This window comes from Pan paniscus, chromosome 1 (assembly GCF_029289425.2).
Source record: "Pan paniscus chromosome 1, NHGRI_mPanPan1-v2.0_pri, whole genome shotgun sequence".
NCBI lineage: Eukaryota > Metazoa > Chordata > Mammalia > Primates > Hominidae > Pan > Pan paniscus.
Window position 1 is genome coordinate 211131674 of NC_073249.2, and position 17619 is coordinate 211149292.

The window sequence follows — 17619 nt, forward strand, 5'->3', positions numbered from 1 at the left end:
ACTCACTTGGCATCTGCCGAATAAACCAACTGCATGAGTGGATGCCCTTCCTAAGTGGGAGGAAGGAGGCTGCTCACTGCTGCCCTCCCAACACCCGGGCCAGGTCTCCATAAGGGAAGATGAGACACAGACACACATGGAGGCTTTAATCCATGTGGAGGCGCCGGTGAGGACAGACATTCACTGTCAGGAGAACTAAGGACACCTGGGGAAGTCCCCTGAGGGTTCAGGGAAAGTTGGGGCTAGAAGAGTCTTAATAACCCCTTTATTATTTTTTAAAATTTGTTTTTATCATTTATTTATTTTGAGACAGTCTTGCTCTGTCGCCCAGGCTGGAGTGCAGTGGCACGATCTTGGCTCACTGCAACCTCTGCTTCCCGGATTCAAGCGATTCTCCTGCCTCCCAGGTAGCTGGGATTACAGGCGTGTGCCACCACACCCAGCTAATTTTTGTATTTTTAGTAGACAGGGTTTTGCCATGTTGGTCAGGCTGGTCTCGAACTCCTGACCTCAAGTGATCCACCCACCTTGGCTTCCCATGCTGGGATTACAGGTGTGAGCCAGTGCGCCCGGCTTCAATAACCCCTTTAGAACATAAATTCTGGGTGGGCGCGGTGGTTCACGCCTATAATCCCAGCACTTTGGGAGGCTGAGGCGGGCGGATCACAGGGTCAGGAGATAGAGACCATCCTGGCTAACACGGTGAAACCCCATCTCTACTAAAAATACAAAAAATTAGCCGGGCGTGGTGGCGGGCACCTGTAGTCCCAGCTATGTGGGAGGCTGAGGCAGGAGAATGGCGTGAACCCGGGAGGCAGAGCTTGCAGTGAGCCGAGATCGTGCCACTACACTCCAGCCCGGGTGACAGAGCGAGACTCCATCTCAAAAAAAAAAAAAAAAGAACATAAGTTCTACGAGACAGGAACCCTGTTTAAGGCCAAGTCCCCATCCCAGCACAGGCTATGGGTATCTGCTGATGAGTGCCTGAATCTAGTCCAGTCCCTTCATTTCACAGGTGGGATGCCAAGGTCCAGGGAGGAGTGGGCTCTGCCCCAGGTCACACAGCTGGTTCTGGAGCTGGGACCAGACTGGGTCTCCAGGATCTGGCTCCAGGGGCCTTTCTGTGACTCCACAGCCCACACAGCTTCAACACCAGCACAAACATTAATATTTTCTATTTTTCAAATCACCAAAGGATTTCAGAATGAGGAACATAGGGACTCGGGGCCCAAATTCTACCAACGTCACTGTTCTGCCCCAGAAACCTCACCTGGGCACATGCTAGAGAATAACAGAGGGGACAATTTGCGTGCAGAGACTTGGTTCTGGGCACCCTTTGGAAGCTGCACTGATCCCACAAAAGAGTCCTTATAGGGGGCCGGGCGCAGTGGCTCACGCCTGTAAGCCCAGCACTTTGGGAGGCTGAGGCGGGCGGATCATGAGGTCAGGAGTTTGAGACCAGCCTGGCCAACATGGTGAAACCCCGTCTCTACTAAAAATATAAAAATTAGCCGGGCGTGGTGGTGGGTGCCTGTAATCCCAGCTACTCATGAGGCTGAGATAGAATAGTTTGAACCCGGGAGGAGGTTGCTGAGATCGCGCCACTGCACTCCAGCCTGGGAGACAGGGCAAGACTCCGTCTCAAAAAAAAAAAAAAAGAGTCCCTATAGGGACTACTTTGGGGTCACAGGTGGCCCTCCTTATGCAGTAGGGACCAGGGTCTGCAATCTGCCTTCCTCCATGGCCAGCTGGGTGAGGCACCCCTGTGTGTCTCCTCCCTACAAGGCCACTTGAGTCTCTCAAGTAGACCACGGGCTATACAACTGCACCATCTGTGCCACCTGTTTGGCACTGTAAGAACACATGCCGGAGGGCCACATGAGACCCTTCCTAAATTAGAACCAATTGGAAGAAACACCTTATCTACCACCAAGTCTCACAACCTCTGCAAGGCAGCTGTGCGGTGGCTGAAACCTCGCTGAACCCAGCCCACGCAAGCATGGCTGGAACCACTTTTCTGAGACTGTTTGCCTGTTTCCCATCCTTTTTTTTTTTTTTTTTTTTAAGATAGAGTCTCACTCTGTCACCCAGGCTAGAGTGCAGTGGCATTATCATGGCTCACGGCAGCCTCCACCTGTCAGGCTCAAGCAATCCTCCTGCCTCAGCCTCCAGAGTAGCTGGAACTACAGACAGGTACCACCATGCCTGGCTAATTTTTAAACATTTATGGTAAGATGAGGTCTTACTGCGCAGGCTGGCTTCGAACTCCTGGGCTCAAGTGATCCTCCTGCCTCAGCCTCCCAAAGTGCTGGGATCACAGGTGTGAGCCACCACACCCCACCAGTTTCCCCATGTTAAATGGGGACAATAAATCCCATCTCACAAGACTGTCACTAGGATTAAACAAGGTGATGTCAATGAAAGCATTTTATAAATTAAAAAATACTACCTACAGGCCAGGTGCGGTAGCTCACACCTGTAATTCCAGCTCTTTGGGAGGCTGAGGTGGGCAGATCACGAGGTCAGGAGATCAAGACCATCCTGGCTAACACAGTGAAACCCCATCTCTACTAAAAATACAAAAAAATTAGCCAGGCGTGGTGGCAGGCGCCTGTGGTCCCAGCTACTCAGGAGGCTGAGGCAGGAGAATGGCATGAACCCGGGAGGTGCAGCTTGCAGTGAGCCGAGATTGCACCACTGCACTCCAGCCTGGGCGACAGAGCGAGACTCCATCTCAAAAAAAAAAAAAAAAATACTACCTACATATAAAAGTATTGTTATCCTTCCAACAATAGTCATAAATAATATGGACCCCAAAGCAAGTAGAAATGGTGAGATGTGGGTGTGGGCAGTGCAGGGAAACCCATTTTTCTTCTTAGGTAACAGCACTCAACTCCTTCCAGGCTGCTGCGGTTCAAGAGCCTCATTTTTTTTTTTTTTTGAGACAGAGTCTTGCTCTGTTGCCCAGGCTAGAGGATTAGAGTGCAGTGGCACAATCTCTGCTCACTGCAACCTCTGCCTCCAGGTTCAAGTGATTCTCCTGCCTCAACCTCCCAAGTAGCCGGGACTGCAGGTGTGCGCCACCATACCCAGCTAATTTTTTTTGAGACAGAGTCTCACTCTGTCTCCAGGCTGGAGTGCAGTGGTGCAATCTCGGCTCACTGCAACCTCTGCCTCCCGGATTCAAGCAATTCTCCTGACTCACCCTCCCAAGTAGCTGGGACTACAGACACACGCCACCACACCCAGGTAATTTTTGTATTTTTAGTAGATATGGAGTTTCACCTTGTTGGCCAGGATGGTCTCCAACTCTTGACCGCCTGCCTCAGCCTCCCAAAGTGCTGGGATCACCAGCATGAGCCACCGTGCCTGGCCAAGAAGCCTCATCTTCTGACACATAACTGCTGGAGTCCAAATGCCGACTTACTACACCACCTCGGCCAAGTCATCAAGGACTACCGGGGGGGTTTATTCGCTTCCTGGCCAGGCTCAGGAAGGTGCCAGTCACTGCTGGAACTCATGAGGATGATGTTGGGGATAACAGCACTCAAACTTCCTCACTGGGCTTTCAAAATGCATTATCAGCAGGACTTTGAGCTATAACCAACAAAGACAATGTAATTATGCAGCAATTTATCAACTTCTCTACCCAGCTCCTTTGATAACCTCAGTGAAAATAGCCTCTGGGTTCCAGTATCTGTTTAAATAAATGGGAGTGAACAAGTGTGTCGAAATACTCATCGGCTGAGTAAGAGATTTGCTCTGGGGCTCTCCACTTAGGTCCCCGCATAAAAGTTGCCACCTTGTCACCATCACCGAGAAGACAGAAGCTTCAGTGACAAGGAGCCAGCTGTAGAAGGGGTGGGAGAGGATTTCTGAGCCTCCTCAGCAGGACTGACTACATAATTTGTAGGATCTAGGACAAAATAAAAATGTGGGGCCCCTTGTTCAAAAATTAAGAATTTTGGCTGGGTGTGGTGGCTCACGCCACCCAGCACTTTGGGAGGCCAAGGCGGGCAGATCACTTGAGATCAGGAGTTCAACACCAGGCTGGCCAACATGGCGAAACCCCATCTCTACTAAAAATACAAAAAATTACCTGGGCATGGTGGTGTAAGCCTGTCATTCCAGCTACTCAGGAGGCTGAGGCAAGAGAATTGCTTGAACCTGAGAGGCAGAGGTTGCAGTGAGCCGAGATAGCGCCACTGTACTCCAGCTTGGGTAACAAAGTGAGACTCAGTCTCTACAAAAAAAAAAAAAAAAAAAAAAAAGAATTTCAGGCCGTGCGCAGTGGCTCATGCATGCGATCTCAGCACTTTGGGAGGCCAAGGTGAGAGGATCGCTTGAGCCTAGGAGTTCAAGACCAGCCTGGGCAAATTTTTGTAGAGAAGTCATCTCTACAAAAATTTTAAAAATAAAAAAATTAGCTGGGCGTGGTGGTGCGCACCTGTACTTCCAGCTACTCAGGATGCTAAGGTGAGAGAACTGCTTGAGCCCAAAAGTTCAAGGCTACAGTGAGCTATGATCACACTACTGCACTCCAGCCTGACTCCAGTCTCTGTCTCTATTAAAAACAAACAAACAAACAAAAATCAAGAATTTAAAGACAGCAATAGCAGAACTTCAAAACTAGCATAGGACCCTTCTGATCGCCAAGCCACATGTGACAACTCCTGGGCCCTTCTTCCTGGGACAACTGCACCAGCTTCTAATCAGCTCGCCCATCTCAGCCTGACCCCTCTCTGCAGCCTGAAGTCCAGACTCTCTAGCCTGGCACCATAGTCCTTTCCTTCTCTCTGACCTAATCATTAACCATAACCCCAGCCCTCTACACTCCCGTCACATCTACAAACTTCCACTTCTGGCCGGGTGCAATGGCTCACACCTGTAATCCCAGCACTCTGGGAGGCTGAGGCAGGTGGATCACTTGAGCTCAGGAGTTCAAGACCAGCCGGCCAACGTGGTGAAATCTCATCTCTACTAAATACAAAAATTAGTCAGGTGTGGTGGCACACGCCTGTAGTCCCAGCTGCTTGGTAGGCTGAGGCAGGAGAACCGCATGAACCCAGGAGGTGGAGGTTGCAGTGAGCTGAGATCGCACTAGTGCACTCCAGCCTGGGTGACAGAGTGAGACGCCATCTCAAAAAATAAATAAATAAATAAAAATTTAATAAAAACAATTTAAAAGAGACAATTTCTAAGTGAAAAAGTAACATTCAAAAGAGTTGATCTAGGCTGGGTGCAGTGGCTCATGCCTGTAATCCCAGCACTTTGGGAGGCCGAGGCAGGTGGATCACCTGAGGTCATGACTTCAAGACCAGCCTGGCCAACATGGAGAAGCACCATCTCTACTAAAAATACAAAAATTAGCCGGGCGTGGTGGCACGCACCTGTAATCCCAGCTACTCAGGAGGCTGAGGCAGGGAGAATTGCTTGAACCAGGGAGCTGGAGGTTGCAGTAAGCCAAGATCATGCCACTGCACTCTAACCTGGGAGACAGAGTGAGACTGTCTCAAAAATAAAAAAAGGCTGGGCACGGTGGCTCACGCCTGTAATCCCAGCACTCTGGGAAGCTGAGGTGGGCAGATCACCTGAGGTCGGGAGTTTGAGACCAGCCTGACCAACATGGAGAAACCACGTCTTTACTAAAAATACAAAACATTAGCTGGGCGTGGTGGTGCATGCCTGTAATCCCAATTACTCGGGAGGCTGAGGCAGGGGAATCACTTGAACTCGGGAGGTGGAGGTTGCAGTGAGCTGAGATCACGCCATTGCACTCCAGCCTGGGTAACGAGAGTGAAATCCCATCTCAAAAAAAAAAGAAAAAGAAAAAAAAGAAAAAGAAGCTTCCACTTCCTCTGATTCTTCAGGCTTGCTCGTGTTACCGTGGATTTTTGTAGCTCTTTTCCCCCTTTCTGGACTTCTCCCCTCTATGAATATCTGGCAAACTCCTACTCATCCTGCAAGGCCCAGTCAAGCATTGCCTCCTACATGAGTGCCTTTGATTCTACCATCCTGGTTAGACCATCACTGCCTTCTTTATCCCAAAGCTGATTTACTTTTTATTTTTATTTATTTATTTTTAAGACAGGGTTTCACCATGTTGCCCAGGCTGGTCTCGAACTCGTGAGCTCAAGTAATCCACCCATCTCAGCTTCCCAAAGTGCTGGGATTACAGGTGTGAGGCACTGCACCAGGCCCCCAAAGCTGATTTCTACATTCTCTTGCCCAGCACCTGGAAAAGGCACTGTGGTGTGGATCTGTCCAGCATCCTCTTCTCCCTTCCTCCAGTTGTAACAACCCCTCCTTTTTTATATGGTTCTGCCTCCCTGGCCCCAGGGGTTATCAATCCTAGCACCCCAGCCACAGTGACTGGCCCTGAATGAGCATGTGACCCTAGCTGGGGTGATTAGAGGCCTTCTAGGGACTGTCTGGCTTCCCTGGAGGGGGTGTGCTCTCTCTTTCCCCTAGGGTTTCTAAGCTGGGGAGATGCAAACCTGGGCCACCTATGCCCATGCACTGTGTCCCACGTCCCCACAGAGAAGGCCAGCCCACAGGCAGAGAAAATGAAGCAAACACACAAACAAGGGAGAGCCAAGAGATGGAAAGAGGCTGGGCGTGGTTGCTCATGCCTGTAATCCCAGCACTTTGGGAGGTGGAAGTGGGCGGATCACCTGAGGTCAGGAGCTCGAGACCAGCCTGGCCAACATGGTGAAACCCTGTCTCTACTAAAAATACAAAAATTAGCCAGGTGTGGTGGTGCGTGCCTGTAATCCCAGCTACTCGGGAGGCTGAGGCAGGAGAATTGCTGAACCCTGGAGGTAGAGGTTGCAGTGAGCTGAGATCGCACCACTTCGCTCCAGCCTGGCAACAAGAGTAAGACTGTGTCCAAAAAAAAAAAAAAAAAAAAAGATGGAGAGAGTCCTGATGCCATCACTCAATACCATCAGTGATCCCAGCACCATGAGCCAACAGATTCCCTTCTCTGGAGAATGCAACTTGAGTCTGGTTTCTTATTAACGCAAAGAGTTGATAATAGACTATGGTTGCATTTCCAGTATCTTTTGTTTCTCCTACTAGACAATGAGCAATTTGAGAGTACAGCCCCCACCCTGACCTGTCCCCATGTCCAAGCAACCCAGCTAAGGGCCTGGCACGCAGCAATGGAATGTTATTAAACCACCTAGGCTCCACTCACCTCACACCTGTAGCAATTTTCATGGAAGTTTCTTCCCATGCATTCGATTTTGAAGGCATCTTTCCCATCCCGAGGGATGATGGGATTTTCACAGATGCTGCAGACGGGGGCGAATTTCCTAGAAGCAAAGGAACCCATGCTTGGGAGGCGTTCATGCCACAACCACAGAAATTAATTAGCTGTCAGAACTCGGGCTGGCTGGTGTTCACCTCCTGAGCAATTTCAGTCCCGTTGCTATGGGACTGCAGAGATGTCTGTTTCTTCTTGGCAGGAGCAGGTGGAGAGACCTGTGTAATGAGACCTGGTTTCCCAGCGTCACTGGAGATTGTCTGAATTGAGAACTGTGTTCAGTGGGGCTGGGACCCATCTCATCTGTCTTTTTTGTTTTTTTTTCAGTACTTCTTTTTTTTTTTTTTTTTTTTTGAGATGGAGTTTTTTTGCTCTTGTCACCCAGGCTGGAGTGCAATGATGCAATCTCAGCTCACTGCAACCTCCACCTCCCAGGTTCAAGTGATTCTCCTGCCTCAGCCTCTTGAGTAGCTGGGACTACAGGCAGGCACCACCATGCCCAGCTAATTTTTGCATTTTTAGTAGAGACGGGGTTTCACCATGTTGGTCAGGCTGGTCTTGAACTCCTGACCTCGTGATCCGCCCACCTTGGCCTCCCAAAGTGCTGGGATTACAGGCGTGAGCCACTGTGCCCAGCCAGTACTTCTTTCTTTCTTAAGAGGCACATCTGTCTCTCCGCTTGAGTGGTGAGCAACTCATGGGCAGGGATTGAGTCCAGCGGATATCTGTGTGTCCCCACTGCATCATTCAGCTCCAAGGGCAGACCCCGAGGTCTGGGCTTTCAGAGCAGGGCCCCAAAGTCAGGTCCTTGGGGATGTGCATACTTACCAAGAGCTTCAATACTTACCTGTGGAGAGACTTTGGGTACTTAGCTGCTGTGTGCCTTGGGTGGTAAAACAGAACCCTTAATCGTACCTGCCTGTGACATTATTTTTCAGTTTTTTGTTTTGTTTTGTTTGGGATGGAGTCTAGCTCTGTTGCCCAGGCTGGAGTGCAGTGGTGCGATCTCGGCTCACTGCAACCTCTGCCTTGGCCTCCCAAAGTGCTGGGATTACAGGCGTGAGCCACCGTGCCCGGCCCCATATGTGTTTTTTATATATGTTTTTGTCTATAGTTCCTGCTGGGCTCATCACTCCCATAGCACTTGTTATAATATTGGGCACTTCAGGCCTTAGAAAACAGAATTTCTCTCTGACCTTTTGCCTGTTCCTTTTTCTCCCCAAGGCAGGAATCTTCTCCCACCTTTCTTGCTGGGAGCTGGCCATAAAGAAATTCTCTGGCCTGCCTTATCTGACTGAGTCATAAGCCCTTCATTCATTCCAGGGAGAATCCTGCCCTCCATCCTGGAGGAAGAAAAGCTGCATAGAGAGACCAAGATGACTCTGGACAGGCCCTGCTAGGTTTCCCTCTCAGTTTATTAGCTTCCACCATACCCTTTTCCTCCAGCCGAATTTCTACTGGGTGGTCAATCATGCCTATCCAATGACGTCTCCATAGAAGGCCCAAGAGGACAGGGTTCGGGAGCTTTCAGGTGGCTGAACACGTGGGGGTTCCTGGAGGGTGGCACACTTGGGGAGGGAGGGCATGGAAGCTCCTTGCCCCTTCCCCTAGACCTCATCCTAGGCATCTCTTCACGTGTCTGTCTGTATCGCTGTAATATCCTTTTCTTTTTTTTTTTTTTTGAGACAGAGTCTCACTCTGTCACCCAGGCTGGAGTGCAGTGGTGCGATCTCGGCTCACTGCAAACTCCACCTCCTGGGTTCAAGTGATTCTTCTGCCTCAGCCTCCCAAGTAGCTGGGACTACAGGCACACACCACCATGCTCAGCTAATTTTTGTATTTTTTGTAGAGATGGGGTTTTACCGTATTGGCCAGGCTGGCCTCAAACTCCTGACCTCATGATCTGCCCACCTTGGCCTCCCAAAGTGCTGGGATTACAGGTGTGAGCCACTGCCCCCAGCACTGTAATATTCTTTTTTTTTTTTTTTTTTTTTGAGACGGAGTCTCACACTCTGTCGCCCAGGCTGGAGTGCAGTGGCGTGATCTCGGCTCACTGCAAGCTCTGCCTCCCAGGTTCACGCCATTCTCCTGCCTCAGCCTCCCGAGTAGCTGGGACTACAGGCGCCCGCCACCGTGCCTGGCTAATTTTTTTTGTATTTTTAGTAGAGATGGGGTTTCACCATGTTAGCCAGGATGATCTCGATCTCCTGACCTCGAGATCCACCCGCCTCGGCCTCCCAAAGTGCTGGGATTACAGGCGTGAGCCACCACGCCCAGCCCAGCCCTGTAATATTCTTTATAATAAACCGGTAGACAGGAAACTCTGGCCCAGCACCCAGGACTCAAGCTCAGCTCCTTCATCCTGCTTGGGTCTCGCCCTGTCCCTGCACCCCACCCGGTGCACAAACCCTTCTCGTACCTGTAGAAGTCGTCCAGGCAGTACACCTCGTTCTGGCTGCCCAGGGCAAAGCTCTCATCCCCAATGCACCGGGCGCAGGTCACACACGTGAAGCAGGAGGGGTGGAAGGCCTGGCCCAGGGCCCTGATGATGTGGTCCCGGACCACCTCGCCACACTTGCCGCACCTCTCCAGTGTGTCCTGGGACAGAGGCCACTGCCAGAGCCATCCACAACACACCCACCCCAACCCACGAGGGTCGTCTTCTTCTGAGAGGCTGCCCTCAGGGGCCCAGGAACTGGGAAGTACAGGAGAGGCCTGCAGACAACCTGTAACTATCGCCCAAAACCTCCACCATTGCTTATAACAAATTGAGCTTAGCCTTGCATCCTTGGCTTACAGCAAGGAATACTGCCCTGATGCCCTGATGCTATGGCTGCATTTCTTGTTACTGGGATATGTTTATGGCCAGGGTCCACAGAGCTCATAGGAGAAACCTCGCTTAAACCTCAGGGTCAGGAAAAGGAATTCTCAGGAGAATTGGGTGCTTTCATCATACAGACAAGAAGACTTGAAATTCTTTCCCTTTTCCATTTGGCCACTTGGAAGCTCAGAGCCAAATTCCACATTTCACGTTTAGAAACCATTATAGGGCTTTTTTTGTTGTTATTTGGTTCTTGTTTTGTTTTGGGACAGAGTCTCGCTCTGTTACTGAGGCTGGAGTGCAGTGCCCCAATCTCAGCTCACTGCATCCTCTACTTGAGGTTCAAGTGATTCTCATGCCTCAGCCTCCTGAGTAGCTGGGACTACAGGTGTGCACCACCACGCCTGGCTAATTTTTTGTAGACACGGTGTTTCACCATGTTGGCCAGGCTGGTTTCGAACTCCTGACCTCAAGTGATCGACTCACCTTAGCTTCCCAAAGTGCTGGGATTACAGGCGTGAGCCACCGTGTCTGGCTTCCTCACACATTTTGGGTAGTAACATTCCCTTTGATCTCGTCTCACTTTCTATTTTGATTTTCCTTCTGTTTGGATGTCTTTATTTTACATATCGTAGTATTATTGCAGTCTTTAAAAAATTGTTTTATTGTGGGAAGAACACTTAACATGAGATCTACCTTTTTTTTTTTTTTTTTTCTGAGACGGAGTTTTGCTCTTGTCAATCAGGCTGAAGTGCAGTGGCGCAATCTTGGCTCACCACAACCTCGTTTCCCGGGTTAAAGCAATTCTCCTGCCTCAGCCTCCCGAGTAGGTGGGATTACAGGCATGTGCCACCACATCCGGCTAATTTTTTGTATTTTTAGTAGAGACGGGGTTTCTCCATGTTGGTCAGGCTGGTCTCGAACTCCTGACCTCAGGTGATCTGCCTGCCTCGGCCTCCCAAAGTGCTGGGATTACAGGCGTGAGCCACCGTGCCCAGGCTTTTTCTTTTTTTTGAGATGGAGTCTTGCTCTGTTGTGCAGGCTGGAGTGCAGTGGTGTGATCTTGACTCACTGCAGCCTCTGCCTCCCGGGTTCAAGTGATTCTCCTGCCTCAGCCTCCCAAGTAGCTGGGATTACAGGCACACACCATGCCTGGCTAGTTTTTGTATTTTTAGTAGAGACAGGATTTTTCCATTTTGGTCAGGCTGGTCTCGAACTCCTAACCTCAGATGATCCACCTGCCTCGGCCTGGCATGAGCCACGGCACCTGCCCAGTTAACATAATTTTATATGATGCTTTAAGAAGAAATGCGCCAGGCAAGGTGGCTTATGCCTGTAATCCCTGGACTTTGGGAGGTTGAGGCAGGCAGATCTCCTGAGGTCAGGAGTTCCAGACAAGCCTGGCCAACATGGTGAAACCCCCGTCTCTACTAAAAATACAAAAAATAGCCGGGCGTGGTGGTGGGCAACTGTAATCCCAGCTACTGGAGAGGCTGAGGCGGGAGAATCACGTGGAATTTTTCAGTGCACGCATGTTATTGTGGTCTATAGGTATATATGCATTCTCTTTAAAAACATATTTTAATAAAAAATAGCTATTTTAAAATAGAGATGGAGTCTTGCTATGTTGCCCAGGCTCGTCTTGAACTTCTGACCTCAAGTAATCTTCCCACCTCAGCCTCCCAAAGTGCTGAGATTGCAGGTGTGAGCCACCGCGCCTGGCTGGTATACATGCATTCATAGAAGCTGCCTCAAATTCCTTCTGGAATGAGGAGCAATGACAAAGAGATTCCCGAGGCAGGGCAGTGGGCCTCCCTCTAGCCTTTCCACCTTTTCTCCTGGACATGCTGTCTCTCCTTCCTGGCTGTGCTCCTGTGCATTTTACCTTGACCTCACCTGGACACGTGTGAGGGCATCTCCCACTCCCCCCTCCCTCTCATGGGCATGGCCCTTCTCTCCCCAGCACACTGCTCAAGTCTTCCTCCTGGCTGCTTCCTGCTTCCAGCTGGACACCCCTCCTCCCCCGGTGTCTCACCCCTGAGGAACACTCCCCCATGATGTTGATGGGGTCACAGGGACACGGCAGGGAGGGCCTGGCTCCTCTCTCTTCCCACAGTGCCTCACTGGTGGTGAGCCTGGGATTGGATTGTTTGGATTCTTCTGGAGAGTCTCAGCTCCAAATACTCTAACCCTTTAAATCAGCCGTTTTCAAACTTCTATATGCATGAGAATCACTTGAGACACTGATTCAAAAGCTGATTTCCAGGTGTTCCTCATTCATAAGCACAAAGAGTGGCCTACACATCCCCAGGGGATGCGGCTGTGGGTGGTCACCACACTCAACATGCCACCACAAACCATCCAAGAGTTAGAAATTCCAGTGTGCTGGCATCCCAGCTGGCTCTCCCAGATTGCACTTGGTACCCGGAAGCAACACAGATTCCCGTGAGATCAAACATTGGAACCCTGTGGCTCTGCTGTAGGGGAGATAGTGGCAAGACTGATGGCAGGCTCCAGAGCCAGATGGGTGTGGAGTAGAATCCCAGCTCCTTGGCCATCTCGTGTGACCTCGTGTGGTAGCTAAGAGATGCCCCCAAAGATATCCGGTCCTTATCTCTGGACCCCGAATGTTACCTTGCCCGGCAAAAGAGGCTTTCAGATGGGATGAGCTAAGGATCTTAAGATGGGGGAGATTATCCTGATTATCCAGGTGGGTCCTAAATGCCATCGCGTGTCCCTGTAACTTGACACAGAGGTGGCAATAGGGCCGCTGAAGTGGGATGCTACACTGCTGGCTTTGAAGCAGAGGAAGGAGTCAAGGAGAATGCAGCTTCAGAAACTGCAAAAGGGGCCAGGTGCGGTGGCTCACACCTGTCATCCCAGCACTTTGTGAGGCCGAGGGGGTGGATTCCTTGAGGTCAGGAGTTTGAGACCAGCCTGGCCAAAGTGGTGAAATCCCATCTCTACTAAAAATACAAAAATTAGTCGGGCATGGTGGCAGGCACCTGTAGTCCCAGCTACTCAGGAGGCTGAGACATGGGAATTGCTTCAACCCGGGAGGCAGAGGTTGCAGTGATCTGAGATTGCACGACTGCACTCCAGCTGGGGTGACAGAACGAGCCTCCATCTTAAAAAAAAAAAACAAAAAAAGAGGCTGGGCGCAGTGGCTCATGCCTGTAATCCCAGCACTTTGGGAGGTCGAGGTGGGTGGCTCACGAGGTCAGGAGTTCAAGACCAGCCTGGCCAAGATGGTGAAACCCCATCTCTACCGAAAATACAAAAATTAGCCGGGTGTGGTGTCAGGTGCCTGTAATCCCAGCTACTCGGGAGGCTGAGGCAGGAGAATCCCTTGAACCTGGGTGGCCGAGGTTGCAGTGAGCTGACATCGTGCCACTGCACTCCAGCCTGGGCGATAGAGTGAGACTCCGTCCCCCACCGCAAAAAAAAAGAAGAAGAAGAAGAAAAAAAGAAATTGCAAAAGGCAGAGATGTGGGTTCTCCCTCAAGCCTCCAGACAGCACACCACCTTGGTTTTGGCCCAGTGAAGCTGATTTTGGACTTTTGATCTCCCGAACTGGGACAGAATAAACGTGTACTGCTGGAAGCCACCAAGGTTGTGGTGATCTCTTACAGGCAGCCCTAGGAAACTAATCGCCTTCACTGGGCTCCTTCTTTCTGAGCCTCAGTTTCCTCATCTGTGAAAGGGGTCAATAGTGCCTACTTCCCAGGACTGTGTGGGGAATGAAATGCTGCAACATATTCTAAGTGCTCAGCTCACTGCCTGGCACCCAGAGGTCTGCTGCAGGGGTTACCTGGTAGCAGGGTTCGCAGAGCGGTCGCCCATCCTTCTGGTAGAAGCTCTGCCCAGCCAGCTGGCGGCGGCAGGTGCGGCACGTGAAGCACTGGGCATGGTACTGCCTCTTCATGGCCTCCACAGCCAGCTCTCGGGGGGACACGGTCTTGTGGCAGAAGGCACAGATGTCTGGGGTAGGGGAGACACAGGCCATCACCAGCCCAGCCTGTGAGGACTGTACCCAGGCACCACCCAGAACATGCTCAGGATACCCGAGGCTCTGTCTTAAACCCTGCAAATTCCTCAAATGACAAATACAGAGGGTCATGAGGAGCATTAAAAAGGAATCTGAGTCAGGCATGGTGGCTCACACCTGTAATGCCAGCACTTTGGGAGGCCAAGGTGAGCGGATCACTTGAGGACAGGAGTTCAAGACCAGCCTGGCCAACATGGTGAAACCCCATCTCTACTAAAAATACAAAAATTAGCCGGGCATAGTGGCATGCCCCCGTAGCCCCAGCTACTCATGGGGCTGAGGCAGGAGAATCACTTGAACCTAGGAGGCAGAGGTTATAGTGAGCCGAGACTGTGCCATTGCACTCCAGCATGGGTAACAGAGTGAGGCTCTGTTTCAGGAAAAACAATAAAAATAAAAAAAAATAAAAAGCCCAGCGCGGTGGCTCACACCTGTAATCTCAGCACTTTGGGAGGCCGAGGTGGGCGGATCACAAGGTCAAGAGATCGAGACCATCTGGCCAACATGGTGAAACCCCGTCTCTACTAAAAATACAAAAATTAGCTGGGCGTGGTAGCGGGCGCTTGTAGTCCCAGTACTCGGGAGACTGAGGCAGGAGAATCGCTTAAACCCAGGAGGTGGAGGTTGCAATGAGCCAAGATCGCGCCACTGCACTCTAGCCTGGTGACAGAGCAAGACTCTGTCTAAAAAAAAAAAATAAAAATAAATAACATAAATAAATAAGGAATTCTGGACAGCAGTTTCAGGACAAAGGGATTGTTGGCTGCCTTGACCTCCCACAGTGCTGGGATTACAGGCATGAACCACTACACCCAGCCAGGAGCCACTTTGTTTATTTATTTTATTTTTTTATTTTTTTGAGACGGAAGCTCACTCTGTCACCCAGGCTGGAGAGCAGTGGTGCAATCTCAGCTCACTGTAACCTCCGCCTCCTGGGTTCAAGAGATTCTCCTGCCTCAGCCTCCCGAGTACCTGGGATTACAGGCACACACCACCACACCCAGCTAATTTTCGTATTTTTAGTACAGATAGCATTTCACCATGTTGGCCAGGCTGATCTCGAACTCCTGACCTCAGGTGATCCACCTGCCTCAGCCTCCCAAAATGCTGGGATTATAGGCATGAGCCACCACGCTCAGCCAGGAGCCACTTTATATTCTGATGTGTGACCAGCTCTGAGATGTACGAAGGAAAGAAAGTGAACAGCAGAAGAGCCTAGTTTGCTACTTATGGAAAAACGGGGGGAGGGAGCAGGTGGACACATATTTGTATTTGCTCGTATATGCGTAGTGTCTTTGGCAGGATACACGAGAGCTCAACGACAGAGGACACCCATCTGGAAGGAAACCGGGTGGTAAGGGGATGGGGCAGGTTGCAGGCTTTTCACTGTGTCCCCACTCATGCTGTTTATTTTGCATTGTGTGAGGGCATTAGGTATTCAGAAAATAAAATAGTGAGAAAAAATTCAAGACATTTTTGCTATCATAGCAAACTGTGCAGACTAACATTTTAAATAGAATTTAGGTATAAAGGGAAAAAGGCTAAAGCAATACAAATTAAATGGATGCCGAACTACAAAGCCCATCATTGTTAACATGAGCTGGGGTGGGGATGGGAAGAGGGGTCCTCACTCTCCTGGTTTCTACCTGGAAGCCCATGCTGGCCCCATGAGATCACCCCAGTATCCTCTCAGCCCTGTGCACCTACCTGTGGATGCCCCTTTCTCAACAGGTTCTGCCGGGGGAGGTGGCAGCTCTTCCTCCACGGGCCTGAGGGGACCGGGCTGGACTGAAGGTCCCTCCGCTGGGGCCTGTGGGGATGCAGACGGGGAATCATCCAGTGGGACTCCATGCAGCCCTCCCAGCTCTGTTCCTCATCTGGGTGGTAACAGGTACAATTAGCCGCATTGTACCGAGAAGGAAACCAAGGCCCAGGGAAGCAAGGGACCTGTGTAAGTCTCTTAGCAGGAAGGTCACAGTGGCAGCTGACTGGGGTCCCTCAATCAGCCACTGCTCCTTGTCCTACTTAGAAGGACTCTCCTGCAACCAGGCTTCCCCATGGATGCTGGACTGAAGTGGACTAAGCCCTTGGCCTGTGACGCCCCCCATTTCTACACAGCCTCTGTTAAGGGCCCAGGGTTAAAAACAGGTTCCTGGCCAGGTGCAGTGGCTCAAACCTGTAATTCCAGCACTTTGGGAGGCCGAGCCATGCGGATCACATGAGGTAAGTAGTCTGAGACCAGCCTGACCAACATGGTGAAACCCTGTCTCTATAAAAGCACAATAAATTAGCCAGGCATGGTGTGGGTGCCTGTAATCCCAGATACTCAGGAGACTGTGGCAGGAGAATCGCTTGAACCTGGGAGGTGGAGGCTACAGTGAGCCAAGATCATGCCATTGCACTCCAGCCTGGGTGACAGAGCGAGACTCCATCTCAAAAACAAACAAACAAACAAAAATCCAGGTTTCCTATGCAGCCTAAGGGATTTAGGTCGGACTCAGGGAAACGTCTTCCTCAGAGCTGAAGCAGGTGTCTGCGGCAGGTACAGCAGCCAGGCAGTGGCAGCCCTCTCCAGCGACCCTGAAACACTTAACCAATTTTTACCTGCCTGAATAGGGACTTCTGAGAGCTTCAAAGAGGGACTGACCCCGAGCAGAAGAATGCACCAGACAAAGTCCAGGTTTAGAACCCCTGAACGCCCAGAAGGCCCAGACTCCCCGTCCCCCAACCAAGGGGACCAAGGGATTGCTGGGGGTGGGGGGGTGGGCAGTACCTCTGGTGGGGGCGGGGGCGGGGACAGGTGCAGCTGCTCTAAGTCTGCAATGAGTGAGGCCCCCATTGGAGCAGGAGCCTCCTCTTCAGAAGGCAGAAGCACCGGAGGGGGTGGTGGAGGGGGTGGGAGGAGGTCCAGGTCAGGAAGCACGTCCTCACCATCCAGGACAGGAGGAGGGGGTGGGCATCCTGCAATGGGGGAGGAGAGAGGGCTGGTCAGAGCCTCCCAGGTGGACCTGGGAGGGTTTTACTTACCTACATGGCCATACGGAGGGAAGCTGAGGGCTCCGGTCGGGATCACCCCGGCCTGGGTTCCATGTCTAACTCTGCCACTGATTTGCTGTGTGTCCTTAGGCAAGAAACTTAATCTCAGGCCAGGCACGGTGGCTCATGCCTATAATCTCAGCACTTTGGGAGGCCGAGGTAGGCAGTTCGCTTGAACCCAGAAGTTCAAGAGCAGCCTGGGCAACATAGTGAGACCTCAACTCTACTAAAAATTTAAAAAAATGTAGCCAGGCATGGCAGCACAAGCCTGTAGTCCTAGCTACTTGGGAGGCTGACGTGGGAGGATCACTTAAGCCCAAGAGGTTGAGGCTGCAGTGAGCTTGGTGACAGAGCCAGACCCTGTCTCAAAAAAAAAAAAAAAAAAAAAAGCCTGGTGCAGTCGCTCACACCTGTAATCCCAGCACTTTGGGGGACTGAGGCAGGCAG

The 17619-nt window shown here is 51.0% G+C and overlaps 1 protein-coding gene across 36 annotated transcripts in view; it reads right to left on the reverse strand.

Annotated features, from left to right (window-relative positions):
* FBLIM1 (filamin binding LIM protein 1) overlaps positions 1–17619 on the reverse strand; it is a 29900-nt gene that overhangs the window by 2109 nt on the left and 10172 nt on the right. For 17 of the 36 annotated variants that reach the window (XM_034956117.4, XM_055097899.2, XM_063594594.1 and 14 more), the window contains 5 exons: positions 16910–17097; positions 15844–15946; positions 13900–14069; positions 9687–9865; positions 7199–7316 (listed from right to left, as the gene is read on the reverse strand). In XM_034956117.4, coding sequence (XP_034812008.1) covers positions 7199–7316; positions 9687–9865; positions 13900–14069; positions 15844–15946; positions 16910–17097 — 758 coding nt within the window. The other 19 variants (XM_063594591.1, XM_024928231.4, XM_008951706.6 and 16 more) reach the window with 3 other exon arrangements.